General features: G+C 67.5%; 2 protein-coding genes across 3 annotated transcripts in view; one reads left to right on the forward strand and one right to left on the reverse strand.

Moving 5' to 3' along the window:
• Window positions 1–1,222: 1,222 nt before the first annotated feature.
• On the reverse strand, window positions 1,223–7,391 carry DQX1 (DEAQ-box RNA dependent ATPase 1). The gene is made up of 11 exons (XM_038178546.2): window positions 6,676–7,391; window positions 4,901–5,094; window positions 4,233–4,608; window positions 3,742–3,981; window positions 3,463–3,562; window positions 3,224–3,382; window positions 2,851–3,042; window positions 2,611–2,736; window positions 2,243–2,433; window positions 1,962–2,152; window positions 1,223–1,753 (listed from the first exon to the last, which is right to left on the reverse strand). The coding sequence occupies exons 1-11, from the start codon at window positions 6,955–6,957 to the stop codon at window positions 1,570–1,572; spliced, it is 2,235 nt and encodes a 744-aa protein (XP_038034474.2). The 5' UTR covers window positions 6,958–7,391; the 3' UTR covers window positions 1,223–1,569.
• A 1,162-nt stretch (window positions 7,392–8,553) lies between these two features.
• LOC101803899 (dedicator of cytokinesis protein 2-like) overlaps window positions 8,554–27,057 on the forward strand; it is a 65,031-nt gene continuing 46,527 nt past the window's right edge. Inside the window, exons 1-22 of one of the 2 annotated variants that reach the window (XM_072037993.1) lie at window positions 8,554–8,952; window positions 10,552–10,635; window positions 10,764–10,804; window positions 11,028–11,083; window positions 11,159–11,255; window positions 11,343–11,491; window positions 11,840–11,975; window positions 12,068–12,222; window positions 12,425–12,506; window positions 13,587–13,722; window positions 14,838–14,913; window positions 15,386–15,465; window positions 15,657–15,782; window positions 16,096–16,220; window positions 17,029–17,127; window positions 17,279–17,351; window positions 18,165–18,268; window positions 20,208–20,397; window positions 23,227–23,324; window positions 23,694–23,783; window positions 23,859–23,959; window positions 24,077–24,211. In XM_072037993.1, the coding sequence (XP_071894094.1) occupies window positions 8,910–8,952; window positions 10,552–10,635; window positions 10,764–10,804; window positions 11,028–11,083; window positions 11,159–11,255; window positions 11,343–11,491; window positions 11,840–11,975; window positions 12,068–12,222; window positions 12,425–12,506; window positions 13,587–13,722; window positions 14,838–14,913; window positions 15,386–15,465; window positions 15,657–15,782; window positions 16,096–16,220; window positions 17,029–17,127; window positions 17,279–17,351; window positions 18,165–18,268; window positions 20,208–20,397; window positions 23,227–23,324; window positions 23,694–23,783; window positions 23,859–23,959; window positions 24,077–24,211 (2,276 nt within the window). In that variant the 5' untranslated portion in view covers window positions 8,554–8,909. Of the gene's footprint in view, window positions 8,953–9,004; window positions 9,036–10,551; window positions 10,636–10,763; window positions 10,805–11,027; window positions 11,084–11,158; window positions 11,256–11,342; window positions 11,492–11,839; window positions 11,976–12,067; window positions 12,223–12,424; window positions 12,507–13,586; window positions 13,723–14,837; window positions 14,914–15,385; window positions 15,466–15,656; window positions 15,783–16,095; window positions 16,221–17,028; window positions 17,128–17,278; window positions 17,352–18,164; window positions 18,269–20,207; window positions 20,398–23,226; window positions 23,325–23,693; window positions 23,784–23,858; window positions 23,960–24,076; window positions 24,212–27,057 lie in introns of those variants that run through there. The other variant, XM_072037994.1, reaches the window with a different exon arrangement.

Consider the following 27,057-nt stretch of genomic DNA (forward strand, 5'->3'; position numbering starts at 1 on the left):
GGAAGGGACGGAGAGCTCCGAGCTCCAGCAGCACCGGGCCTGGGGGCGCGCAGCCTGGAGGGGGCACGGCCCCAGCCCCGGCCACAGGCACAGCAGGGAAGGGGCAGGAGCCCACCCTCAGGCAGGAGCCAGCCCCTGCCCCGCTGCCCGCTGCCCGCCCCAGGTGCCAGCAGCCGCCAGCCCCGCACCCAGCGCCTGGTGGCCCCGCTGTGACAAAGGGACAGAGGCCAGAGGGGCGCTGCCATCCCCGGCCGGGAGCAGGGACGAGCCCCTGCCCAGAAGGAGCCGCCCCGGCACCGCCACCAAGGCAGGGACAGGGATGGGGGTGCTGTGGGGGGCAGGGATGGACCAGGGGGCAGCAGCCTCGGGCAGGGGTGGCTGCAGCCCCCGTGCTGGGGGCACTGCGGTGCCAGGCTGGGGAGCATGGGGAGCGCGAGCTGCACCCACTGCTCCCGCTCACGTACTTTCTGGGGTTCCTAGAAAGCAAGGGGGAAGTTCAGGCTCCAGCGTGGCCGTGGGTGGGGGGGAGGCCCAGCCATCACCTTTCTGCTCAGCCTTCGAGGCGCTGCGGCGGAGGATGGAGCCTCCGTGCCCCTTCCCAGTAACAGCAGAACCCCCGCCTGTGGCAGCAGGGGGGCGAGCAGCACCCCCCCAGTGCTGGGGGCAGCTCAGGAGCACAGCACCCCCTCCCCTCGGGGCCAGGACCCCCACCCTGCCCCTCAGCCTGAGCTCGCTGCTGCAGCACGGGGCAGGCTCGTGAAGGCAGCGATGCTGGGGGGGAGCCCCCATGGCAGGGAGGGGACCCTGAGGGCAGGGGGAGAGGGCAGCAGCTCCCCCCAGCGCATCGCCCCCTCCGGGGAGCAGGGAACTGGGCTGTGATTCCAGCCTGCCGCCCGCCCCCGCCGCCAGCCACAGCTTCCCCTCTGCTTCTGCAGAAGAGAGCACACCCGCAGAGGGGAATACCCGGCACAAAGGCCAGGGCTGCCCCTTGACGGGACCAGGAGCAGCAGCGCAGTACCCAGAACTGGAGGCAAGTTGGCAGGAGGGGGATGCATCACACTCAGAAACCCCCTGGGCTGGGGACAGGAGGCTGGGCTGTGAGGGGTCAGTGCTGGTGGAAGGGAGTGAGGTGAGAGTCGTGGCCCTGGGGGAGGCAGGACCCCAGGGAAGCCCACCCTGCCCCCAGCCCCGTGTAGTGCAAACACCACGCAAAGCCAAGAGCAAAGGTCACAAAACTTTATACAGGAGAAATCCACAAGCGGCCCCACAGCCCCTGAGGGTCTGCCCCCACCTGTGGGGAGGAAGAGGGGCAGGGCCAGCAGACCCAGGGGAGGCTCCCCACCCCTGTCCAGGTCCAGGACGGGGCCAGCGCTCCCCAAACCCGTGTGTTTTCCCTGGGGACAAAGGCAGGGGCCAGTCCTGTGGCACGACTGTAGTGTGGAGCTGTCCTAGCAGCAGAGAGCCTGCACCTCCCCAGGACGGGGGCAGCCCTCGTGGCAGCGCCATCTCCCTGGGGCTCTCTGTCCCCGGCTGTCCCAGCCAAAACCAGGTGGCTCGAGTGGCTCCCGCTCACTGCAGCACGCAGACGTCCTGGTTCTCATCCTCCTCCCTGCCGGCCGCCTCCTCCAGGGGCTCGGGCACCTCCGGGACCTCCTCTGCGGCCACCACCTTCTCTCGCAGCTCCATGAGCAGGTCCCGGCTCTCGCTGGGCGGCAGGTTGCTCAGGTAGTACTGGGGTGCCAGCTCCACCAGCCTGCAGGGATGGAGAGTCAGGGGGGGCAGGCAGCCCTGGGGTGCGTGCAAGGGGCTGGTGGGGGCAGCCTTGCACCCCCCAAATGGGAACAGCCACCCCATGGGGACAGGAGGCCCAGGCATGGCCCTAGGGTGCTGCCAGAGCCCCGGAGCTAGCTGTGGACGCAGCCCGGGCAGGACCCAGCCCTCCCCAGCCCCGAGGTCCTCACATCTGCGGCTGGATCTCCGAGACCACGCGGAGGCAGTTGTCCTGCGAGATGGTGAACTCGTGGTAGAGGACCCAGGGGGGCAGGCGCCGGGGGGGCTGGCGCAGGAGGTAGCAGCAGGAGGGGGGCAGGTGGGCCACGTGCTTGTGCGTCAGCATCACGTAGTTGCCGGAGCCATCGATGTCCCGAGCTACCTGGGGAGCGAGGGGGGAGCGAGGGAGGGTGGGGGGCTGCCTGGCACTGCCCCGGCCCCAGCCAGGCGAGCCCCCCGCAGCCCCCCTCACCTTGAGGAAGTAGCCGGAGATGAGCGCGCGCTGGATGTTGAGCACGTTGGCGTCGGTGCCGAAGGCGGGGGGCGAGACGGGCAGCTCGATGCGCTGCATCACCTCCAGCAGCTCGGCCCGCACGATGCCCGCCAGGCGCAGCGCCTCCCCGCTCACCCCGTGCTTGCGGCACCAGCCCTCGTCCGCGTTGTCTGCGGGGAGAGCAGGGACGGGGCTGCACGGGGAACCGGCCCCGGGCTGGGAGCGCCCTGCAGCCAGCCTGAGGCGCCCGGGGGCTGTCCTGAAGGCAGCTCCCGTGCCTGCCCCGAGGAGCGAGGGAGCCGTGAGATGCGGGCAGGTGCCTCAGCACCTCCTGGCCCAGCACTTACGCTGCTGGAAGGCGTTGAAGATGTTGATGAGGGTGAAGTGGTCTCCGGCCGGGTGGAGCAGGGCCCGCCGGCGCGTGGTCACCGCCTCCTCCAGGCGCGTGGAAGGGGGCACAAAGCAGGGGGGGACTGGGGACAGCACAGGGGGGAGGTCACCGCGTGCTGCCACCACCACGCTCCCGGTGCCAGCTCCTGGGGGCTGCGCCGTGCCCCTGCCCCCCACCCCCTGCCCCTGCGGGGTACCTGTGAGCATGGCAGCCAGGCTGACCATCTCCTCCACGCAGTCGAACTCGCAGGAGGCGATGAGCGCCTTGGCCAGCTGGGGGTCCAGGGGGAACTCCGACATGATGATCCCCACCTCCGACAGGTTCCCGTCGTCATCCAGCGCCGCCAGGTAGTCCAGGTCCTCCAGCGCCTGCATCAGTGACTCGGGGGCTGGGGCAGGACATCAGCCGGCTGCCGGCGCCAGCGGGGCCAGGCAGCCCTGCCACCCCCCCCCGCGCTCCCGCAGACCCCCAGACCCTCTCCAGAGGGAGCCCGGGCCACGGCTACGGCCACGTCCAGCCCCCAGCCCCTCCTGCACGGCCACCCCCAGCACTCCCTGCCCTGGCGCTACCTGGCCGGTCGAGGAAGTCGCACTGCCCCATGTCGGCGATGTCCAGGCGCTTCAGCAGCAGCACGAGGCGGCTGAGGCTGGTCTCGCTGACGTGGGGCGCGGGGCTGGGGGGCATGCGCTGCTCAAAGAAGGCCTCCGAGTAGAGGCGCAGGCAGGTACCTGCGGGACGGGGGCCGTGAGCAGGGGCAGGGCAGACGCCACCTCCTGCTGGAGGCGCACAGGGACCCCCCCGCACGCACCCTGGGGGCTGCCGGCAGCTCGCTGCATGCGTGATTCCGCCTGGCTCCTGCTGATGGGCCGCAGCACCTGGGACTCTGCCCGGATCCGGGGGTTGTAGACCTGCAGGGTCACGGGAGGGAATCCACAGATGAGCCCCTGCCCTCGCCGAGGCTCCCCCTGCCCCACCGGTGTGGGGACTGGGCCGTGCACGCAGCCGACCCCAAGCCCGGCCTCCCCCCTTGCCGTGCTGCCGTCTCGCCCCGGGGCAGAGCCGGGCTCCCCGTCCCCGCCACACTCACGCTGCGCAGCTCCAGCCCCGTGTCGATGACAAAGCGCACGCTCCCCAGCGAGAAGGACGAGTCCCCGAGCCAGTGGGTGACCACCACCCGCCGCTCCCGGCCGCCCTCCTCCAGCGCCTCGTACACCTTCTGTGCCGCGCGCCCGACGCCGGGGTGCAGGGGCAGGACCAGCAGCGGGCCCAGCCCCGGGTTCAGCGCCACGGCTTCGGTCTGGATGGCCCCGCAGCACTCGGTGATCTCCTGCGGAGGACAGAGGAACAAGTGATGCTCCAGCAGTGCCCAGCGCAGCAGCACAGCCCCACGCCCACCTGGCCGCCCTGGGGGAAGGCCCCAAGAACCCACTGCACCCACAGCTGAGGTGTCCCAGCCCAGGGCACACCCCACACCTCTCCTGGGGCTTCCCCATGCCCCCACACCACCTCCCTGTTTCCCCTGCAGCAGCAGTGCAGCACTGCCCTGAACACCCAAGGCCTGGGGTGCCCCAGCCCCACCTGCTCGCTGGCCAGGAAGAGCAGGACGTGGCCGGGCTCCTGCCGCCGGTGGATGTCCAGCACGGCCTGGCAGGCTGCAGCGACGCGGCCGCGGGCCGGAGGGTCCCTGTGGAGCACCTGTGGGGGCGGCCCCGGGCCCGGCACCCGCACCACGGGGGGGTCCCCGCAGAAGGCGCGCAGCTGCTCCTCCGCAGACGGCGAGGTGACCACCACCACCTTCAGCTCGGGGCGCTGGCGCAGGACGTCCTTCAGCAGCCCCAGCAGCACGTCCGTGGGCACCGTGCGCTCCTGCGCCTCGTCCAGCACCACCACCCCGTACTGCCGCAGCAGCGGGTCCGACGTCATCTCCCGCAGCAGCATCTCGTCCGAGCAGTACCTGCGGGTGTGCCCCGAGCGGTGCTCATGTGCGTGCCCTGAGCACGACCTGCGTGCCCCGGCCCCATCAGGGCACGGCTGCAGGGCGCTGCCCCCATGGACCCCCCCCCCCGGGAGCACCTCACCCACCCAGCGGCAGCCCTGACCCGGGGGGAGGCGCTCCCCCTGCCCTGCTCCCCTAACGAGGCCAGCAGGGATTAAGAGATTACGCGGCGGCCGGGAGCTGAGCAGGATTAGAGCGCGGTGCGAGCGGCGCTGCCAGCACCGGGCAGCCCAGGGCCCCGGCCCCGCACCTCAGGATGGTCTCGGTGGTGCAGCAGTCCTCGTGGGGGACGCAGTAGCCGACCTCGTGGCCCAGGTTCAGGTCCATCTCGTCGGCCACGCGCAGCGAGAGGCTGAGGGCGGCCAGGCTGTGGGGCTGGGTGCAGGCCACCAGGCCGTGCGCGAACTGCAGGGACAGGGCGTACTCCGCGCACCACTGCGGGACCTGCGAGGGGCGGCAGCGGTCGGGGCCTGGCAGCACGGCCCCGGGCATGGGGACGCCCCATCCCCACCCCGAGCAGCACCCCCTGAACCCTCCCCACGGCAGCGCTGATGCCCAAAGGACTCGGGGCAGTGCAGGGGCACCCACACCTCTCACAGCTCCGTCCCCAGCACCTGCCTGCAGCACCACAGCGAGCTCCTCGGCCTCATCACCCCGTGCCCAGAGCTTCCTGACAGATCACGAAGCCCCACGGCCCTGGGGCTTGTGTTAAGGACGTGGACAGCTCCCATCTCTATCCCACCATGCCAAAAAAAACCTCAGCAGAGGTAACGTCTTACCCGCACCCAGCCTGGGCTGCTCAGTCCCTCCCTTGGGGAGCCGTTCCCCCTCCGATTGCTCCCCGTCGCCTGTCTCAGCCCCACTCCCACCACGGCCAGGGTTTGGGACCGAGGAGCCTGTGTCCACAGCCTACTGCTGTCCCTGTGCCTGCGTTAGGGGAGCTGCCCCCCACTCCTCTCCTGCAGCCAGAGGCTTGCCGTTCACCATCCCGTCTGCAGGCAGGTGCTGCTGCGGCCCAAGGGGTCACAGAGCGGCAGGGACCTGCCCCAGAACCACCCTCAGCACCCCGCTGACAGCTCGGCAGGGCCGCACACCGTCAGCCCCATGGGACACAGCCCCGTGAGCAGCAACAGGAGCTGGGCTGAGCACCAGCCCTTCCCTCTTCGCGTGGCAGCATCGTGTTTGGTGCTGTCACTGCACCAAGGCGCGGGGTCAGATGCTGCACGTGGATCAAGTCGTATCTCCTCTGCTCGGGGCACAGCGGCCTCATGCTGAGGGCAGCCCAGCCCCACACGAGCAGTGCTCAGGGTCCCCGTTCCCTAAATTGGGCTCCTGGCAGGCCGCCCTTTGGGCTGAATCCCGGGCTGACTGCTCCACGCAGTCACACCCCAGGGAAGTGTTTTGGCCAACAGCCCCGAGCCCTGCTGCCAACACCCTGATAAACCCAGGGGCCGGGAGCTGCTGAGCTTCAGTCCAAACTGCGTCTGGCCCCGGGAGGCCCAGGGTTACCCCTGCAGCTCCCAGGCGATCCCGCCCTGGTCAAAGTCTGCGTGACGACGCCTCCAGGTGCCGTGCCAAGGCTCTGGGCTGGGCTGAGCTGTGCAGGTTTGTGGGCTGGGCCAGGAGCCCAGATCCCAGCACCTCGTGCCCACCATCACCCAGCCTGAGTGCCCCTGGCCCCAGGAAGGGCCCCGATGCTCTCCCCTGAGCGTGGCAGCTCCCAGCACACACGGCAGCACCTCCCCGGCTCGTCCTGAGGCTTTGCCCAGCACCCATGTGCCTGCCCCGTGCATCCCAGCACTGCCCTGCCAGGGGCACACTGAGGGGCTCCCCGGTACCGTGGCCGAGGGCAGCGCGGGGAGCCAGCCCGCCCCGGGGCTGCGGCACATCCACCGTGTGCGTGGGACCTGCGGGGAGGCGGCCGCCCCGGTGCAGGACGTGGCACGGCCGCTGCTCCGAGCGGGAGGGACGGCGCTGCGCGGGGAGCCCAGCACCGCAGCGGCCCCGGCCCGGCCTCCCGCTCACCTGGGTGCTCTTGCCGGTGCCCGGGGGCCCGGACACGAGCACGATGCCGCCGGCGCCCTCCAGGTGCTCCATGAAGCTGTACTTGGTGGTCCAGACCGGCAGCTCCCGGCGCTGCCGCAGCAGCTCGTAGTAGCGGGAGGAGAAGGGCAGCCCGTCGTACGGGTTCACCTCCAGGTCGCCGTCGCAGCCCAGGGCCGGGTCGTCCTCCTCCTCCTCGGCCTCCGGCACCGAGCCGGGGCCGCGCTGCCGCGGCGGGGAGCCCGGGGCCCCGCAGGAGGCCATGGCCCGGCCACCCCGGGGCTGCCGCCGCGAGGGGCGGGCGGGGAGGGGGCGGGAGGGGGCGGGGGGCCCGGCCCGGTGCCGGCCCCGGCGGGACGCGAGGCGCCGGGCGGGAGGGCGCGGGGCAGGGCGCGGGGACCGGGACCGGGAGGGGCCGGCGGGGGCTGGGCCGGGGGCACGGGGCGGGGGTCACCGGGCGGGGGTCACCGGGCGGCACCGGACCAGGGCCGTGACTGCCGGGCCGGGCCCTGACCGCACGGAGCCGAGCGCCCCGAACCGGCCCGGCTCAAGTTCCGGCTCAGGTTCCGGTTCCGGTTCCGGTTCCGGGCCCGGTTCCGGCCCCGCCGCCCCTCACCTGCCCGCGCCGCCGCCACCTTGGGCCCTGCCTCGGGCGGGCGTCAGGTGACCGCCCCCGTCACGTGGCCCCGCCGCCGCCGCCAATCAGCGCGCGCGGTGCCCGCCCCGCCCCGCCCCCCGCCCGCCAGTGGCCGCGCGGTGCCCGTTGCTGGGCGGGGCCGGGGGCGGGGCGGGTGCGGGGCGGGGCCGGGGGGCGGGGCCTCCCCGGACAGGCCCCGCCCCTCCGGCCCCGGGAGCCCCGCCCCTCCGGCCCGGCCCAGGGGCTCCCCTCCCCGGTTCCCCCCGCCCCGCTCCCCCCGTCCCGGGCCGCTCCCCGGTGCCGCGGGGCCGTTGCCGGGCGCTGCAGCAGCCCCGGGCAGGGCAGGGCCGTACCGGGCCGGCAGGGGGCGCTGCCGCACCGGGAACGCCGCGGGAGCCCCGCGCGGCCGCCGGGCACGGGGGGAGCGGCGGGGTCGGAGGGTCCCGGGCCGCGGGGCTCCCGCTCAGTGCCGGCACCCCGCCGGTACCGGGTACCCCGCCGGTACCGGGCAGCCCAGCAGTGCCGCTCACCCCGTCAGTGTCACGCGCCCCGTCGGTACCGGGCAGCGCCGGGCAGCCCATCGGTACCGGGCACCCGCTCAGTGCCGGGCACCCCGCCGGTACCGGGCACCCCGCGGAGCTCAGGCGCTGCGCCCGCTCCGGGGCTGGCCGTGAGCGGCGGGGCCGTGCCCGGTGTGGCCGAGCAGCGGGGCTGGCAGCGGCACCGGGCTCCGCGGGCGGGCGGCGGGGCCGGCGGCTCCCAGCGGCCGGGGGGAGCCACCCGCGGGCACGGCCCTGCCCCTGCCCCTGTCCCGGGGCCGCCTGCCCGCACCCGTGGGCTCCCCGTGGGCTCCCCGTGCCCCCGCCCCGGGCTGCCCGGCCGGGCTCTGGGCCCGGTGGTGTCCGGGGCTGGGCACCGGGCAGACGCACCCAGGGGCTGGCGGAGACGCGGCTCAGCGGGGCGCCTGCCCCGGGCCGGGAGCACGGCGGGGCCGGGGCTCCGTGAGCGGGGCAGGGCGGCAGCACCCGGCTCCCCGAACCCAGGGGCAGCCGGGGAGCAGCGGGCAGGAGGAAGGAAGCGGTCGGTGCCCGGCCGCTGCTTCCCTCCCCGCCGGGTGCTGCGGGAGGGCAGGGGCTGGGCACGGCCCCGCTGAGCCCCCCGGGCGGTGCCCGTGCCACCGGCCTCGTGCCCTGAGGGACGGGGACGGGGACAGCCCAGCCCCAGCTGGGAGCACCGAGGCCTCGTCCCGGCGGGTGCCCTCAGTGCCAGAGGCTCCAGCCCTGGTGTCACTGCCATGGGCAATGCTCAGCTGGGGGGCTCTGGGTGCTGCAGCATGGCCGGGGCAGGCAGCCCATGGCACCCCGGGCAGCCCCGGTCCCCTCCGGGCAGCGTGGGGGCAGCGGGCTCCGTGTCGGTGCCCCGTGGGGGTGCAGGGCCGTTGGCCGGGTCCCGCAGCACCCAGCTGGGCGTTGAGGAAGCGGAGGTTTGCACAAACCGATGAGGCGCACGTGACCCGGGGAGCGGGGCGGGAGGAACCGGCAGCTGCCCCGGGTCCCCGCGGTGCGCTGCAGAGCCGGCCATGGCCCCCTGGCTGCCCACCAAGGAGGAGAAGTATGGCGTGGGTGAGTGGAGCCGCCGGGGCAGCGGGGGCTGCGGGTGAGCGCTGCCGTGCCGGGTGGAGCAGCGGCGATGCGCAGGGCACAAGGTCAGGTCCACGTGATGCCATGGTGCTGGTGCTGCGAGGCCACGGGATGCAGGGACAAGTGTGGGACAGGAGGGGGCTGCAGGGCCGGCGATGGGGCGGGCTGGGGGCTGAGCATGGCAGGAGGCTGAGCATCGCGGGTGCTGGGTGGGGATGGGGAGCCGAGGGGCCAAGCATCAGGGCAGGGGTGCAGGGGCAGCACCTCTCTGGTCCCCAGCTCAGGAACCATCCCTCCCCGCTGGGCTGGGGGTCTGGGCTCAGCTCCTGTTGGAGCTCGGGACCCTGCACCCAGGGCACCTGCAGCAGGCAGCCCAGGGCCAGCCCCGCTCTTTGCCCCAGGCCTGCTCGGGGCTCTGCTCCCACCCTCTGAGTGGGCTGCGGCAACGCCCCTGAGCCCTGCACCCTGCAGCAGCCCCTGAGCGAGCAGCAGGCACTTCTCCTTGTGCCGCGCCGCCCCGCGCCTCTTCCCGTTTCTGGGGGGCCATTTCCCACGTCCCCTCCCTGCGCTGCAGGCAGCGACCCCGAGCGGGGGCTGAGCCCCACAATGGGGCCTGGGGTGCTGCAGGGGGCTCTAGGGACCGGCCTACGAGGAAGCCTGGTCTGGTGGGGGCTGGGGGCAGGAAGGAGCTGGGCCAGGAGTGAGCTGGGACCCGGGCTGGGGCTGGCAGGGGGCAGGATGGCAGGAGGGGGCCCCAGGCAGCTCAGGGCAACTGCTGCAGCTCAGGGCTCCTGGTGCTGCGGGGAGCCCTGGGGCCAGCAGCGTGTGTGTGTCCATCCAGGGGGTCCTGGAGGAGCTGTGCGGGTCTGGGGGCACCGCACCCCCGAGGACATGAGCTGGAGGATTGGGTTTAGGTGGCGAGGTTTTGTAGCGGAGGGTGGTGGGCAGGGTCCTGGAGGGAGCTGCTGGGGGTGTGCGTGCCTGCAGGGGACGGTCCCAGCAGCGTGCAGCCGGTCCTGCAGCCAGGGCAGGGCTGCTTCTACCCAGAGCCGCCGCTGGCCGCAGCACCAGAAATAGCGGCAGGACTAACCGCAGCAGTCCCGGTGCAGCCTGCGCTGCGGCAGGAAGCGCCCTGAGTGCTGCGCTCACAGCCCCTGTGCTCGCGGTGGGTGCGTGCCCCGGGCAGCGGGACCCGGCCGTGCGGGGCTGCGGGCGGCTGGCAGCCTGCTGGGAGGACGCAGGGCTTGGGACCAGCACGCGCTGGGTCTGGGGGCTGAGGGGGTCCTGCCCTGCCCGGTGCCGTGGCAGCTGCGTGGTGGCTCCGTGGGGTCCCCTCCTGCGGGCTGGGGCACCCCAAGGTGCTCTGCTCCCGCCCAGCCCCTCGCCCCCCTGGGATCTCAGGCTGCTCGTGTGGGGCTGGGACCCTGCACCAGCACCCCGGGGGCAGAGCGGTGCCTGTTGGGGTGGCTCTGCCCCATGGGGGAGACGGGGTGTGGGGCACCCTGTTCCCAGGGGGCTGTATTGGGCAGGGGGGGGCAGGCAAGGTCCCCTGACCACGGCTCCTGGCCCCTCTCTCCGCAGCCGTGTGGAACTTCCCAAGCACCAACGAGCATCACCTCCCGCTGCAGGTCGGGGAGACGGTGCACATCCTGCAGGCCTCTGAGGGTAAGGGGCCCCCGTGCCCCCGGGCTGTGCCAGGCTGGGGTACCCAGGTGCACCCAGCGCCAGCGCCTCGTGCCAGGGCCATCAGGCCCCAAGGCTGGCTGACGCTGTCACCTCCCCTTTCCTTGCAGGCTGGTACCGCGGGTACTCGCTCAGGAACAGGGCTGCCCGGGTAGGTGAGGGGTACCGTGGGGGACGAGGTGCAGGGAATGGCCCCGGCTGGGTGCCCGGCAGGGGCTGCGCCAGGCACTGGGGGCATCGCCGGGCTGGGGACCCCCTGCAGGGTGCTCAGTGCCGAGGGAGTCCCCAGTCTTGACCCCCCAGGACTGTACAGGGGGGCACTGCATCCTCACCCAGCCCCTGCGCATGGGTGCTGATGGCTGCTGCCCCCCCAGGGCATCTTCCCGGCCTCGCTGATCCACCTGAAGGGCGCGGTGGTGGAGCGCAGGGGGTAGGTACGGGGTGAGGGGGCCACCTGCCCGCCCCACCAGCAGCGGGGTGCTGCAGGGCTCTGCGTCTTCCCCAGGGCGGAGGAGTGCGTGGTCCCTGCCGAGATGCCCATGGTGCAGGAGATCACCACCACGCTGCGGGAGTGGGCCACCATCTGGAAGCAGCTCTACGTGGTGAGGGATGGTGGGGAACGGGGCTGTGGGGGCGCGGGGACTCGGTGGGGGTGCGAGGGTGACCCTGTGCGTGGCGGCCGCCCACAGGCGGGGCAGACGGAGCGGTACCGGCAGGTGAAGCAGATGATGTACGAGCTGATGGAGCGGCGCTCGCAGCTGCTCTCGGGGACGCTGCCCAAGGACGAGCTGCTGCAGCTCAAGAAGGAGGTGACCGGCAAGATCGACTACGGCAACAAGTGAGAGCGGGGCTGGGAGCGAGGCGCTGCAGCTGCCACCACCGCAGGCACTGTCTGTGGTGCTGGGGGGTGCCGGATGCTCTGCGCCCTGCTGCAGCGTCGGTGCTGACCCGGCTTGCTGTCCCCGCGTCCCCCCTGGCGTGCTGCTGGCTGGGCATTGAACCTGGCTGATGGCTACTGCCAGTGAGCCCTGGGTGGGGCAGGAGCACGTCCCTGGTGCTGCTCTGCTCCTGTCCCCTCCCCGGCTGGCTGTTGCTGGCCACGGCCTGCTGGGATCATCCTGCCCCCACACCGTGCGCCCAGCTCCCCAGGTGCTGGGTCCCATCTCACCCATCCCGGCCCCTGCAGGATCCTTGCGCTGGACCTGGTGGTGCGGGACGAGGATGAAAACATCCTGGACCCCGACAGGACCAGCGTCATCAGCCTCTTCCAGGCACACAAGAAGGCGGCGCAGACCATCACGCAGCGCATCCAGGAGGAGATGGTGAGAGCCAGCGCCGGCCCCGCCGTGCCGAGAGCCTGCAGGGTCGCGCCGTGGGGCCGTGCCATGGGGCTGAGCCACCTCCTGCCCCACAGTGCCCACAGCAGAGCGAGCTGGGCTGCAGCGCCCGCCTGGCAGCTTCGCCCTCCCACAACCTCTACCTCTGCGTACGCAACTTCGTCTGCAACATCGGTGAGGAGGCGCAGCTCTTCATGGCACTGTACGACCCCGGCGAGCAGCGCATGATCAGGTGGGGCCCCGGGCGGCACAGCGCTTGGCAGGGGTCCCATCCCTCTGCTCCCCACAGCATCCCCTGGTTGCTGCCCCCCGGAGCAGGGCAGTCCCTGCCCCTGTTTGCTCTGGGTCCTACTGCCGGGGCTTCTGCCTGGTGTGGGACCCCCGACGTGCAGGGACTGACCACGGGCTCCTCACGTCTCGCCGTCCCCTCGCAGTGAGAACTATGTGATCCGCTGGGCCAGCACGGGCGTCCCGCAGGACATCGAGCTGCTCAACAACCTCAAGGCCATCTTCACGGTGAGCGAGGGACCTCGCCTGTCCCCGCTGGGGCTGTGGCTGGGAGGTGGCGCTGCCTGCTTGCTGCCCCCCTGCAGGCACCCAGCCCACGCGTCCTCCCCTCAATGCAGCGTGTGGGGTGCGTTGGGGCACCGTGCACGGGAGGTGCCAACCCCACTGCAGCCCCTGTCCCCCACCCCCATCCCAGTCCCAGCTCTTCCCCTCAGCGCTCTCTCCTTGCTGCTCCTTTCTCCTTTTTTCCCGTCGTGCCAGCCCCATGGCTCCCGGTGCAGCCCCTGCCCTGGCACCAGGGCTCTGCACACCCCCCCGTGGGCTGCCCCTCGCCCCCCGTGCCCGCCCTCACTGGGCTTGTCCTGGTTTCAGCCGCCTCCGGGGAGGCAGGCGAGGAGCAGCTCCTGCTGACGGGGCAGGTTTCCGCTGTGCAAGCAGAGCCGAGCTGACCCTCAGGACAGCCCAAGCCATCGATATGCAGATGAGCCAGGAAATCAATGCAAATGAGCAGCATCAGCACTTCCAGCCCCACCATCCAACTCCCCCAGCTCTTGCTCACCTCCGACCCCTGCTCACTGCCAGAACCAGCTGCGTGTCCCTGTGCTGTGTCCCCACACCGTGTCCCTGTGCTGTGTCCCCACACCACGTCCTCCTGCTGCATCCTCACAGGACCTGGCCTGGCTGGGGTGCCTGGAGCTGGGGTGCCTGGAGCTGGGGTGCAGGGCTGCCCCCCTGGGCCCTGCCCCATGGCAGAGCTTCCCCCCCCCAGTGAGCTGTGCCTGCCTCAGCCACGCTGCCACACCGTGGGTACCCCGTGGGGCCATCGGTCCCCACCAGCACGGCGTTGTCTGGGGGTGCACAGAAACCCCGGGCTCCCTGGGACAGGGGAGCTTTGTGCCCTCCTGCCAAGCCCCTCCGTGGGGCACAGCAGTGAGGGCCCTCGCCAGCCCCTGCAGGCAGAGCCCGTGGCAGCTCTGCACCCCCAGCTCGTCCTGGCAGCTGCAGGTTCCCCGTGGTCTCCCAGTGCTGGCAGAGGAGCAGCCTCACGTGGTGCTGCCGGCACCCTGCTCACACCCCCTGTGCCCCCAGGACCTGGGCAGCAAAGACCTGAAGCGGGAGAGGCTTTTCTTGGTGTGCCAGATCATCCGGGTGGGACGCATGGACCTCCGGGAGACCCTCAGCCGCAAGCTCAGCACCGGCCTCCGTCGGCCCTTCGGCATTTCGGGTGAGCAGGGGCTCCCGGAGCAGACCCCGCACCAGCCTCTCGGCCAGCTCCTGTGCTCAGACCCCAACCCTCGCTCGCCTCTCTGCGTGGCCATGCTCTGCCCGTGCCCCCCGTGCTCGCCGCCTGCTTTGCCCCGTTCCAAGCCCGGTGGTGCCAGTGGGGACCCCAGGAGCAGGGGACCCCGGGAGCAGCCCTGGGCACCCCCTGTGGAGGGAGGAGCGCTGGAGCTCCCCGCACCCTCCTCTGCCTTGACAAATGTTCCTGCTCTGAGTATTGATCCTCATCGGATGAACTTGGTAGGAAATTATTGATTTTAATTGGCCAATTAGCGTGCAGTAGGATCTCAGCCACAGAGCAATTACCAGGTGAATTATTAACATACCGGCAGCTAATTGCGCTCTGAGCTGAGCGTGTCCCTGGGGAGGGGGCCAGATGGATTGTCGTGGTGCCTGCGGGGCAGTGCCCTGTCCATCCTGCGCCGAGCCCCAGTGCCTGTGGGGGATGGAGAAGTCCCGGGTATGGCTGCTCTTGGCTCGGAGGTACCTGGCGGGGAGCAGCCGGTTCGTGGCTGGAGGGGGCACCAGGTGGGTGCTGTGCGCCCACAGCCCCGGCTCTGCCCATGTGGCTGAAGCAGAGCAGGGCGAGGAGGGGTGAGGTGGGGGATGGCCCCCAGCTGCGTGGGATCTTGCGCCCAGCACAGGGCCCATCCTTGTGTCTGGGGCTGTGGTGCTGCTGGGGGTGCAGCAGAGACCCCCTGTGTGCAGCAGAGACCCCCTGGGAGCTTTCCCATGGGCGAGCTGTGCCCGGGTGCTGGGTCCCAGTCTGTGTCAGCTCTGTGCCCATTCACCACGGAGCTGTGTGTGTGTAGCGTGGGTCCCTGCGCAGAGCCCCCTGTGGCTCAGCACCATGAGGTGGCAGAGGGTCCTGGTGGGACATGGGGGTCTCCCTGGGGAGCTCTGGCCAGGCACAGAAGGATCAGTGCAGGGGCGCAGGCAGGGTGCTGGCTGCAGGAAGGGACGAAGCCGGCCCCGCGTGTGTCTCCTGGAGGATTTGGCACAAGGGCCGTGTCCCTGGGGGTGCAGCCACCCCATGCTGCCGTGTCTGTGCCGTTGCAGTGATGGACATCACGGACATCAGCAAGGGGAAGTGTGAGAGCGACGAGGACAAGCAGCACTTCATCCCTGTGCACCTGTGAGTCCTGGGCTGGGGACGGGCAGGGGGGGAGAGCTCCGGTGGCTGGGCTGGCACGGGGACAGAGCAGCAAGGGGCATCAGGAGGTGCCAGGATCACAGAGCAAAGGATTTCTGTTAACTTTGGCTTTGCAAAGGGACCGTGGATCCTTGGGACGGGATGTCACCAGGTCTAGGAACGCGGTGAAGTTAGACAAAAGGGCATTTATATGGGCAAGGAGGTACTGAGAGAATCCTTCTGGAACCCTGCTGGGGCTCTGCAGGGACACGGGTGTTCAGGGCTGGGGACCTCGTCCCGTGTCAGCTGTGGATGCTGTCCTGCACCTTCCTCTAGGTGGGCTCGGTGTTGGGTGGGTGTGGGGGACCACGGGGGGGTCCAGCTTGTTCTCCTGTTCGTTGCTGCCAGCTGCGGGGCTCCCACGAGTCCTGGCTGGGAGCTCCTCTGAAGCTCTCCCTGCTCCGCTGTTTGGCAGGGCAGCTGCTGAGAACGATTTCCTTCACAACATGATCAGGAAAGCGGTGGAGGGAAAGGACATCAACCACAAAGGACAAGGTAGCAGCTCCCCCGTGCCTTGTGGGGGCATTGGGGTGGTCGCCCACCCCCCGAACACCTCGGGGCTGAGCCCCAGGACAGGGCAGCAGCTCCCGTAGGGGCAATGCGTGGCGGCCGGCTCTGCCCAGCACGACACAGCTCAGTCCTGCTGCTGGCCGTGGGGCTGACACCCCTCGCCTTGTCCCTGGCAGGGTTCTGGGTGTCCCTGAAGATGCTGTGGGGAGACCTGAGCCAGGTGCGGAAGGACCACCCGCACCTCGTGGACCGCAGCACGGTGGTGGCACGCAAGCTGGGCTACCCGGAGGTCATCATGCCAGGCAAGCGGGGAGGCAGCGCCGGCCTCCCCTCCCCTCCCCTCCTCTGTGCCAAGCCTCCCCCGTGCCACGCGCTGCTCACAGGGGGTGGGTGCAGCAGCCACCCCCAGCAGGGCATCCGGGGGCTTTCGGGGGGCTGCAGGCAGGACCCGGGGCGTGCACGTCCCGGCCAGCCTGGGAGGGGAGGTGGCTCCACGTGGGAGAGCGGGGGGCGGGTGGGCTCATCCCCTGGTGGCTGCTTGGGGTCCCAGGGTGAGGCCGTGGGGCGCCCTGGCTGCGGGGGGACCTGGCCCCACTGACGGGGCTCTCCTCCTAGGGGACGTCAGGAACGACATCTACCTCACGCTGGTGCAGGGCGAGTTCGACAAGGGGAACAAGAAGACGCAGAAGAACGTGGAGGTGACGGTGTGCGTCTGCGACGAGTCAGGCAACGTGGTGCAGGTACGGCGAGCGCCAGGCCAGCGCCAGCCCTTGGGCAAGGGGACCCCCCTGTGCATCGCCCCGGCTCGGGCAGGGGCAGCAGCTCCGCGGCGTGCGGTGTCAGTGCTGGTGCTGGCACAGAGCGGCTTGAGACCTGTGGCAAGCTGCCGCTCCTGGAGTTGTCCTTTGGGATAAAGACTTGAAAAAGTCATGGGAAGGGACAGGGAGAACCCCGGCCACCCCTGCTCACTGGCTGCCCACAGCCCTCGTGTGCCCGGGCAGGGGAAGGAGCCGGGGGGCAGCTCAGACCTGGTCTCTCCCACCTCCGTGCTGCCTCACCTCTCTTCCCAGGGTGTTTGCTTTCATTTCTAACTCAGTCCTTATCTGCCCCGTGCTGAGCAGGATTTTAATTACCGAGGCTCCTGCTGGGCTTTGCAGAGACGCAGCCCCCCTCCCTCTGCCTCTGCCCGCGATAACGAATTTCCTGTGGGGCAATGGAATTCAAGCCTCGAGCATCACTGCAGGCTCATGCATCCTTCCTGCCTCCGTTCAAAGGCTGTGGCCAGCCCTGCTTGATGTGGGTGGGGATGGGGAAGCCCTCGGCAGCCCCCACCACCTGCCTGGGAAGCAATGCTCAGGACGGCTCCGTTCCGGCCAGGTTGTGTGGGGCTGTGTAGGGGAACACTGGCACAGGCTCAGGGGTGGGGGCTGTTCTGGGTTAGCCGAGGATGTGAAGTTCCTGGGGCCTTTGGGGCACTTTGATGTGCAAGTCAGGTGAGTCTTGCAAGAGCTGTCCATGGATATCTCATCCGCTGCTGTCCTCCCACAGAACGTGATTTACCACGGGGCGGGGGACAAGCCGGCCAGCGAATACCGCTCCGTGGTCTACTACCAGCAGCGGCACCAGCGGTGGATGGAGACAGTGAAGGTCTGCCCCGGGGGGCTGCAGCAGGACCGCCCGCCATGGGGCTGTGTCCCACTGCCCCTGCTCCAGAGGGGTCCCAGAGGGGTCCCACAGGGGCTGGTTCCTGGGGGACGGGCGCTGTGGCAGCCTCTCTCAGATTGCCTCCCTCCCTCAGATTGCCGTTCCCATCGAAGACGTCCACAAGACCCACCTGAGATTCACCTTCAAGCACCGCTCCTCCAGTGACTGTGAGCATCTCTCTCCTTCACCCGTTCCTCCGCCCGTGTTCCCTGCCAAGGCTGCGGTGGCGGCGGGTGGCCCGGGGGCTGCAGAGAGGGGAGGACCTCGCAAGAGGTCCCAGTCCTGCTCCTGTGGGGACACCCCGGGTGTGCTGTGACACTTGGATTCTCATGCGGGAGGAGGCAAGCCGTCATCCCTGCTTTGCTCGGTCCCAGCTGCCCGTGGCGAGGCAGCAGATCTCCGGGACATCGCTGCCAGGCAGCTCCCTGGGCTCGGTGCTTGGCGTCTGCTCTGCCTCCTGTGGCTTTTGGCTGCGGGGAGGCCGGGGGCTGCAGCGTGCGGCCGGGAGCAGAGGTGCTGCCGTTGGTGGAGCTGAAAATCCCAGGCACCGGGATTTTCCCGTCTGCAGGGAGGGGCAGCAGGGACCTGCAGCTGGGTTGGATGCTCACAGGCCTGATCCTGCACCAGCCAAACCCCGCCTGCCCCAAGCCCAGCCTTGTCCCCACAGGGTCCCCGGCCTCCCCTCTTTGCCCCATCCCTGCTGTTGGTGTTCTCTCCCTCCCTCTTTTCCTTGCCTGGCTGCTGCAGCCGCTGCCCCCAGGCGCACGGAGACATCCCTGCTGCCCACAGAGACACCCCTGCTGCCATCCCTGCTGCCCACGGTGCCCACGGTGCTGCCCGCAGCTCCCACACCCCGGCACCACCTCCCTGCAGCGCTCCGGTGGCAGGCGCAGCTGGGGCTGCCTCTCCCTGCCCACCCCGCGGCTCCCCGGGCTGTCTCCACGCTGCCTTCACCTCCCCCGTGCTTCTGTCTCTCCCAGCTAAAGACAAGAGCGAGAAGATTTTCTCCATGGCCTTCGTGAAGCTGATGCGACCCGACGGCACCACCCTGCGCGATGGGGAGCACGACCTCCTCCTCTACAAGGTACTGGTGGAGCTGGGCGCGCCGGCCCCATCACCACCGCAGGTGCCCCGGCTGCAGGCACCGCTGGCTCCTGGCCGAGGTCTCCTGCAGGGTCCCCAGCCCCGTCCTCATCTCCTCTCCTCTCTGTCCTCGGAGGCCCTGCCGCAGCTCTGCACACATCATCTCCAGCCCCCACTCTGCTCCTCTGCACTGACAAGTTTTGTTTAGGAAAAAGCAACTTAAATGTGTCAGGCACAGGAGGGAACAGCCTGGTGAAGATGTTTGCTGCATTTTATCTGATTTCACCATGGTTTGTCTGCTTAAAACTGCCCAGGTTTGTTCTGAGGGAGCATAGAGACAATGTGAGGAGGGAAGCTCTCTGTTCATTAGGAAAACTGCGGTCAGCTTTGGTGCCAAAGTGCACAAGAGCGGGTGCCCACCTGTGCTGCTGTGCCAGGAGCTGGGCTTGGTCGGGCCGTGGGGACCATGGAGCCATTTAGGGGAGCCTCCCTTTAGGGGAGCCCTCCCAGCGCCCCAGCTCCTCCTGCCGCTAACGGTGCCCAGGCAGTGGACACGGCACAGGCGCTGTGCCCGCTGCCAGTGTTACTGCTGTGGTCCCGGCTGCCCCGGGTGCCTGTGCTGCCTGAGCAAGCCTTGTCCATCCATCCATTCATCCATCCATCCGTCTGTCTGTCTGTCTGTCCGCCCCCTCAGCCTCCTGCCCTGAGCCTTGCACACCCTCTTGCCCGTGGCCGCGGCCGGGCTCCCTGCTGCCTGCCTGGTGCCCCCCCCGCGCTGCTGTTCCCATCCATCGCCCCCGCAATGCCCGGTGCCCCTCCCTGCAGTGAGCTGTGGCTGCAGAGACAGATCGGTGATATTTTCCCCAGAAGATGAATGCATCTGAAATTTGTTATCCTGCCCCTCCTCTGTGCTCATTTTGGGCAAAACACCCGAATTCTTTAAATGCCGTTGTGGCCTTCCCTGGCTCTCCAGGGGACCGTCCTGCTCCACGTCCCACAGCAGAGCGAGCTCTGGGTGCCTTCAGGCTTGCTGCTGTTGGCTGCAGCAGAGACCAAAGCCTCGCACGTCTCCTCTCTGGATGCATTTTCTACTTTTTAAAGAGTTGTTGCTGCCCTCGCTGAACCCATCGCATTCAGCAGTGTCCTCAGCCTCCGAGCGAGTTGGAGTTGGCATGCTCTGTTCTGCTTTGTCTTCTCCCTGGCTGATCCAGCAGAAGATTTCTGCTCTTCCCGGCAAACAAAGGAGCTTGACTCTGGGAGTCAGAAGCTATTTAATCTTTTATCTTTGTTTGCCAGAGGAGTGTGAATTCCACGCTTTTAGCTCTTCAGACCTCTTGATCTCACGCTGGTTGAGAAATGTCTGAAATTAAGTCAGTTTACCCTAGTAGGGCTCAGCTGCCCTCGGAAGGCACGGAGTGCCTCGCGTGAGTCAGCTGGAAATCGCGGTTACACCGGGGGAAGTTACACGCCGAGGGAAAAGTGAACAAACAAACGAACAATTTTGCGATCTTTGTCTGACCTCCAACAGAGGAGAAGTTTACCAAGCAGGCTGCAGTCAGGGAAAAGACAAATGCCTCGTTCTCGAGATGCAGAAGCGCTGCGGTCCCCAGGGGCAGGGGGACGTGTGGGGCTGGGGGCTCCGCTCTCCTCCCAGCCCGGTGGCACCCCCGGCGCGGTGCCCTCAGGGGCTGCTGGTGGTGAGGCGGGGGCCCCGAGCAGGGACCCGCTGTGGGCTTCGTGTCCGTCCTCGCAGCAGTGCTTGGGCCCTGGGGCTGACCTCTCCCCATGCGCTCCCACGCACCCATTTCACGATCTCACGATTCCCGCGCGCCGCGGTGCAGAGCCAAGCTGGCGATGGCAGGGCGTGCAGCCCCCCCCTCCCGAGGTGCTGCCCGGCCGCCCGGGGGGGACCTCGCCTGTGCGACGTGCTCTGCTTGCAGGGGGACAGCAGGAAGCTGGAGGACGCCAGCTCATACCTGGCGCTGCCCTCCACAAGGAACCTGCCTGAGCCCAAGCTCCTCTCGGGGTCCTCGTTCCGTGTGGGTGGAGGTGCGTCCGGCTTAACCGTGTCGGCCCGGGACAGCTTCCAAATCTCCACGCTCGTCTGCTCCACGAAGCTGACGCAGAACGGTGAGTCCTGGCTGCGGGGCCGGTTTCCTGAGAGCTGTGCTGTGCCCAGCTGGTGGTACCCAGGGCTGGCAGCGCATGGGGATGGGGAGAGGCACCTGTCTGTTCCCCGTGCCCTGGCTGACATCCCCGTGTGCCAGACCGTGTTCGTCCCTGCACGCTGAGCACAGCAGCTCGGTGACCCCACCGGTCTGTGGCACAGTGCCCCTGTGGGGAGCTGGCCCAGGGGGGGGAGGCCGGCTGGGCTCTGCCTGCCTGAGCTGAGCCATTTGTCCTTGGGGCCAGGGAACAGGAGCGGGCCTGCTCTCCTTCCTAAAATATGGAATAAATACAGCTTGTGCACACCTCCCCGCAGGGGCTTGTTAGAAAGGGAGCTGCTGTTATCCCCGTTTTACGAGGGAGCCGGGTGCTGTGGCTGAGTGATTTACAGCCAGGACAAGAGCAGTGCGTGAGCAGCAGCCCTGGGGAGCCCAGCTGGAGCTCAGGGCCGGGGCGCTGCGCGGCCTCCCCAGTGTGGTGCTCGCTCCCATCACCAGTGGTGTCAGGGACCCTGCAGATAGCACACGGAAAACGCAGGGAAAGCAGAAGTGCTGAGCACTGCATTACTGTTTAGACATGGCCAGTGCCTCTGGAGCAAAAGGCTGCCCCCAGGGCCGTGCAGGCTGACAGGGTTTTGGGGTCCCAGGGGTCTCAGGGCTGGGACCTGGGGGCTCCCCGAGGCAGGAGTGGGCAGCCAGGGGCCGAGACTGCTGCTGGGGCCGGCGCTGCCCTCGGCAGCCACCACTCCCCCACGTTTGCCGTGCTTGCTGCATGGCACTGCTGCCGCAGGACTCATGCTGCTGTGCTGGGGTGCTGCTCACTACCAGCTCTGTGTACGGCTGGGTTGATAGCTCAGGGCTGGAGCTCATAATGGTTCTCACTTCTCTCTCTCTCTCTTTTTTTTTTTTTTTTTTTTTATTACGGTTGTCTTTTGGCTTATCTGTCTCCTGAGCCCTCCTGAGCCCTCCTGAGTTAGCGGCAGATTAGTTTGCAAAGGCAGGGGAATGAGAACAAACAGTAACAGGCTGCAAGTATTTACACGCGCTCTCCACCTTGGCGGAGCCTCGCCTGCCAGCAGCTATAGGTAGTTAGCAGTTTCTTGGCCCGTGTAAACCCCTGCAGATGGTAATTAATCTGCTCATGGCCCTGAGGGAACCGAGCTGCTGCCTCCAATTTGGGAGCTGGAACGAGCTGCTGAGTGCTGCTGTCAAACGCTGTGCGACCTTCTCTGGGCCCTTCTGAAATCATGATGGGAATTGGGACTCGGTGTTTTTCAAAGCCCTGTCTTAAGTTGCATAGCTGGGGCTTTTAGCCCTGGAGGTCCTTTGCTCAGTTCATTGCAAGTCAGCCAAGAGTGTGCGTGCCATCCAAACGCAGATGCATCAGCATTTAGAGACAGCATTTTGCCTCGCACAAAATGTTTCGGGACGTGGCAAACAAAAAGGTGCAGGCAACCCTGAGTGAGCGCTGGCAATTACACAAACTCCATGCATGTATCGGAAGTGAACAGGAGAGCCCAGCTGATAACGCAATGTTTCTGCTCTGCTGATAAAGCCGCACTGTCCAAGTGCCCTTACAACGCCCGCGTTGGAGGCGTGCAGCACGCGGGTGGCCGTGGCCGTGCGCTCCCCGGGGCTGGCGGCTCTGTGCAGCGGTGCCGGGTGCTCCAGCTCCGGGTGCATTGCCTGTGTCTCTGCAGGAAGCTCAGCAGCAGCCTGTCCCTCCCCGGGGGGACACAAACACGTGGGAATAACATTTTGATCTGGGTTGGGGTTAAAGCGCTGCACGGGAGCACTGGCAGCAGGCGGGTCCTGTCAGTGCTTGGTCCGCGGGGAGGACGCCGCAGGGATACCGATGCTTTCCTCCCGAACCATAGTGCCTCCTCTGCAAGGCCAGCAGCCTCTAATACTCAGCCCTGCTTTTGCTACATTTTAATGATGCAGCAGGGGAAACCACGGCTCTGACGAGGGGCTCTCAGTGCTCGGGGAACGGGCTTTGCAGTGCAGGAGGCGCAGGACGTGGTGACATTGCCGCTACACTAACAGGGCTTGGGACTTACAGTGCAGCGCACGTGGGGCTTGGGGCACTGGAGTTCAGCTCGTTCTCTTCCTGCAGCACAAATGCAGCTTCTGTAGTAATCATCCTGTTTTTAGCTGAATTTATGGTAGTGAACTTGGGAAGCTTTTGGTGCTGAGCAGCTGTTGAACGCAGGGTCATTGACCGGTGCCGTGCTCTGCAGGAGCGGGAGCTGCCCGGGGATGTGGACATCCCTCAGGGGGTGTGGGGCTGTGCAGTGCTGTGGGCCCTGCAGGCGCAGGTCTGGGCTGCGTGAAACTGAACCAATCTGTTAAATGTCCACAAGCAGCCGGTGCAAAGGCTCGTGCACAGACGTGCCCTCCCCCTGCAGCAGATCATGGCTGCCTGCATGGCCCCCCCCTTGCCCAGAGGAGCCGGCAGTGGCACTGCGCTTCCCCTTTCACCGTGGGTTCTCCTCGCCTAGAAGCTGGCTGCTGTGTGTGGCTGCAGGGCACTGGGGTGGGGGGGCACGGTGCCCCCTGGGGGTCCTGGCCCCACAATGGTCTGGCTACGGAGATTACGGGGGGGCAGTGTGGCCACCTGTGAATGTCCCCCCAGTCCCTCCCCATGGGGCTGGTGGGCTCGGGGTCGCAGGGAGGCTGCTCAGCCCCTGCCGTGTCGCTTGGTCGGGTGGGCAGCGGTGAGGCTGTGGGCACCGTAACGCGGAGCCTGGGGGTGAGCAAAGGCCGAGCTGACCCACACCTTGTCCCCACACAGTCAACCTGCTGGGGCTGCTGAAGTGGCGGTCAAAGCCCAGCCTCCTGGCGGGGAACCTGCAGAAGCTGATGAATGTGGACGGAGGAGAAGTCATCAAGGTAGGAGAGGGGCTGCTGCTGCCTGTGCGCCCCCCGGCCCTTCCCTGCTTGCATCTCCCCTGCCAAGCCCCCGGGTGTTTTCTGGCTTCTCGCTCCCCCAGGGGGCTGGGGGGTGCAGCAGCTGCTGGGGGTTGGCGGGGTCTGTGCTGGGGGCTTCCTGGCACGGTGGGTGGCTGGAGGTGCCGGGCTCCCAGTCAGGACGGGTCAGGCTGGGGAATTGTGTCCTGGAAAAGGGCCGGATGCCTCCAATGGAGAACAGCTGTGAAGGGACCGCAGGCGGCTCTGTGCCGGATGGGTGCTGCCTCTGTCAGGGCTGGGGTGATGCTGGGAGCGAGTGCTCGAGCCCTCACAGTCTTCTCCTCTCCCCAGTTCCTCCAGGACACTTTGGACGCCTTGTTCTCCATCATGATGGAGAATGCAGACACGGATGTCTATGACACGCTCGTCTTTGATGCCCTGGTAGGCAGAATCCTGTTTCCCTGCTGAGCTTTGAGCTTTGGCTGCCCCGTGCCAAGCCATGCGACCTCTCCGCAGGTTTTCATCGTGGGGCTCGTGGCTGATAGGAAGTTTCACCACTTCAACGCCGTCCTGGAGGCTTACATCCGCCAGCACTTCAGCGCCACGCTCGCCTACAAGTACGGCGGGTGCCAGGAGGGATGGAGACAGGGAGGGGGGGTGAGCCGGGAGGGGGCTCAGCCCAGGTCCGTGTGGCAGGGAAGCCGCTGAGCCCCCCCGGTGCCCCTGTCCCGCAGGAAGCTGATCTCGGTGCTGACGCAGTACGTGGAGCAGGCGAGCCGTGGAGAGCCCTGCGAGCCGCTCATGCGCACCTTCAAGGCCTTGGAGTACATCTTCAAGTTCATCGTCCGCTCCAGGCACCTCTTCGCCCAGTGAGTACCGTGCAATGGCAGCTACTGGGAATGGGTCTGGGGGGATCGGGGAGGGGTCCCACGGGGGCTGTGCACTGTGGGAGCAATGTTGGTGCTGACCTGCACTGGGGACGCGGCGCTGGTGCCTCCACCCGCCTGGTGCTGGTGTGGGTGCTGGGTGTGATGTGACACCCACGGGTGGCACCCCGGCTCTGGGTGTGCTGGGGAGGTGCTGCCACGTCGGCCAGTTCCTGGCCAGACTCTCTGCACCGCTGCATTTCCTCCTGCTGAGGTTTCCATCTATTTTCTGCCACATTCGCTGCTTGATTTGGCTGCTGCTGGAGCGGCTGCGGTCGAGCACTGGAGCCAGCAGCGCCGTCCATGTCCGGGGCGGGAGTGCCTCCACGTGGGGCTGCGGGGCGATGTGGTCTCACATGAACCACGCTGCGCCTGGAAGCAGCCGCGTCTCGCCGGGCTCGCCCAGCACTCAGGCAGCCAGGCAGCAGGTTGGTGACAGCACGAAGCGTGCCTGTAGCTGGGTCTCTGTCGGGTTCACCGCTGCGGGACCACATCGCGCTTCCCCTCTGCTGCCTGAGTGTCGGGGTGTGGTGTGGGTGAGAGCAGCTCCGTGTTTGGGGCCGGCCGGCAGGGACCCCGCTGGTGCTGGCAGCTCTCCTCTGCCCCTGCAGCACTCAGCGTGCCCCGGCTCCCGTTGCTGCATGCGTCGGCTCCAGGAAGCAGCGAGCTCTTCTTGTGTGCTGTTAATCATAGCGCCAAATAAAGTAAGGCCAGAAGGGACATGCAGAGGTTGTGCAGCAAACTCCTGCCCCAGGGCAGGCTTGGCTCTGCCTAAGCCACTCCTGACAGATGGCTTTTGTCAATGCACTCCTAAAAGCCTGCCGTGCTGCAGGCAGCAGGGCTCCCCTGGCAGCCCCTGCCCTGTGCAGCCAGCTCTGCACTGGGACTGGCAGCCCTGGCACCCATCCTCATCCTCATCCTCGCCTGCTGGAGCTGCCTGGGGCCTTCTTGGCCACACTGGGTCTGGTGTGGCCGTGACCCTGGTCCTGCCCGTGTGCCCCAGCACCACTGGAGGCTGGGGGTGCTCGGTCACCTCCTGACTCCTGCAGCGCTCTGCAGGGACCGCACAGGCACACGGGTAACCAAGCAGACAAGCTGAGCAGCACAGGGTCGATACGAAGCACCCTCTCCCTCTGCAGTTGCTGGTGCATGCAGCTCCTCAGGCCTCTTCACAAGCTGCCCAGTCACACTTCAGCCTGTCACTGTGCTTTTAAATCATTTAAACTGCAGCCTGTGTATTCACAGTCCTGGGGGTGTCCCTAATGCTGCAGCAAAACCAAGCACGCCGGCAGCCTGCCCGAGGACCTGGAGGACACCTCCAGCTGCCCTACCCCAACAGCTTGTCCCCTCTGCAAAGGCACGGCTCAGCGTAGGCAGCATAAGGGGCCACGTGCCCCTTGGTGCTGCTGAGGATAAGTCAAAAGTCCTCCCACATGGGGACCTCTGGGGTCATCCAGGACCTGGTGTCCTCTGTCCCTAGGTTCCCGTCCTCACCCACATGGAGCGTGGTGGGACAAATAAAACTCCCCAGCAGAAACTTGTGAAAATACAAGTAGGCAGAGTTATCAGGAAAAGCAGGTTACGTTCCTGTTTCGTTCCCAGTACAAGGCACCGAAAGCTGGGGCCGCCCCGGCAACTGCTGGAGGTGATTGCCCCCGCGCAGGGCAGCCGGGCACCAAGCACAGAGCCCCTGGCCGTGCCGCAGGGATGTGTGCCGGCTCTTGCCCGTGTCCCAGAGAGCCAAAAGGAGTGGTGGCAAGCACAGTGGGGCTGCTTGGGTCACCCGAGGCCCCGAGCAACACGCAGGGACCCCTGGGTGTGCAGGGAGCTGCCGTGTCTGACAGCAGCCAGGAGCTGAGTTGGGTCCTGGCACCAAGATAGGCTCGCAGACCCCGTTTTTGCTTTGTCCTCACTGCCTCCCTTTGCTGTCCTCAAAGCCTTCGCTGTGTGGGCATGTGGCAGTGCGCTGTGCCTGCCCGCGCGCGTTGCTGCCGCCCTCCGGCTTCACCGCCGCCGCCCGCCCGCGGTCCCTGGGTCACGCTCATGGCCCCGCTGCTCGAGGGCCCTGGGGGCGTCCAACTGAGGCACCCACTGCTTCGCTGTAAGTGGAGGTAGAGGGCACATTCCCCAGCTTATAAGGCTTCTGGCGAAGAAAATTAATTATATGGAGCATTTGCAAACAGCCGTATGAATTAGTTAGCATTAAAATAAAGACATCCCTGAAGACATTTAGTTTTTATTCATCTTTCCTTTATCTTAGTGATCTTAACAGTGGAATAACACAGACTCTTCAGATCTTCCAAATACTTTAAATGGTACTAAATTTTGTACACAGTCTATAATTTAAAGAAATTAGATTGTAATTATAATAAGTTACTGCAGTATGCTGTATCCATTTCATTATGTATGCCACAGACAGAATCGGGTGAGCGGCTCCAGCGCCTCCGATGTGAAACCGAAGCCACCTCCTGCTGCTGCCGGGCTCGCTCAGCAGCTCTGTGGCCGCGGCATGGGGAAGGGGCTTCCCTCAGCCGAGTCCCCTTCCCCGGGACGGGAGGTGCTGGAGCACCCAGCTTGGAGCTCGCTTTGCCGCTGGAGCAACTGCATCCACCTGTGCTGCCCTGTGCCCCCCTCTGTGCCCTGTGCTGGGGATGGGCACGGCTGAGCCACGCTCCCTGCCAGCCCCTCTGAGCGTGGGGGACATCTCCTGTCCCCTCCCTGCAGGAGCTCCGCAGGGTTTGGACATTGCACTTGGTCTCCGCTTCCTCCCTGCTAACTCCTCCTGGCTT

Source organism: Anas platyrhynchos, chromosome 4 (genome assembly GCF_047663525.1).
Source record: "Anas platyrhynchos isolate ZD024472 breed Pekin duck chromosome 4, IASCAAS_PekinDuck_T2T, whole genome shotgun sequence".
Taxonomy (NCBI): domain Eukaryota; kingdom Metazoa; phylum Chordata; class Aves; order Anseriformes; family Anatidae; genus Anas; species Anas platyrhynchos.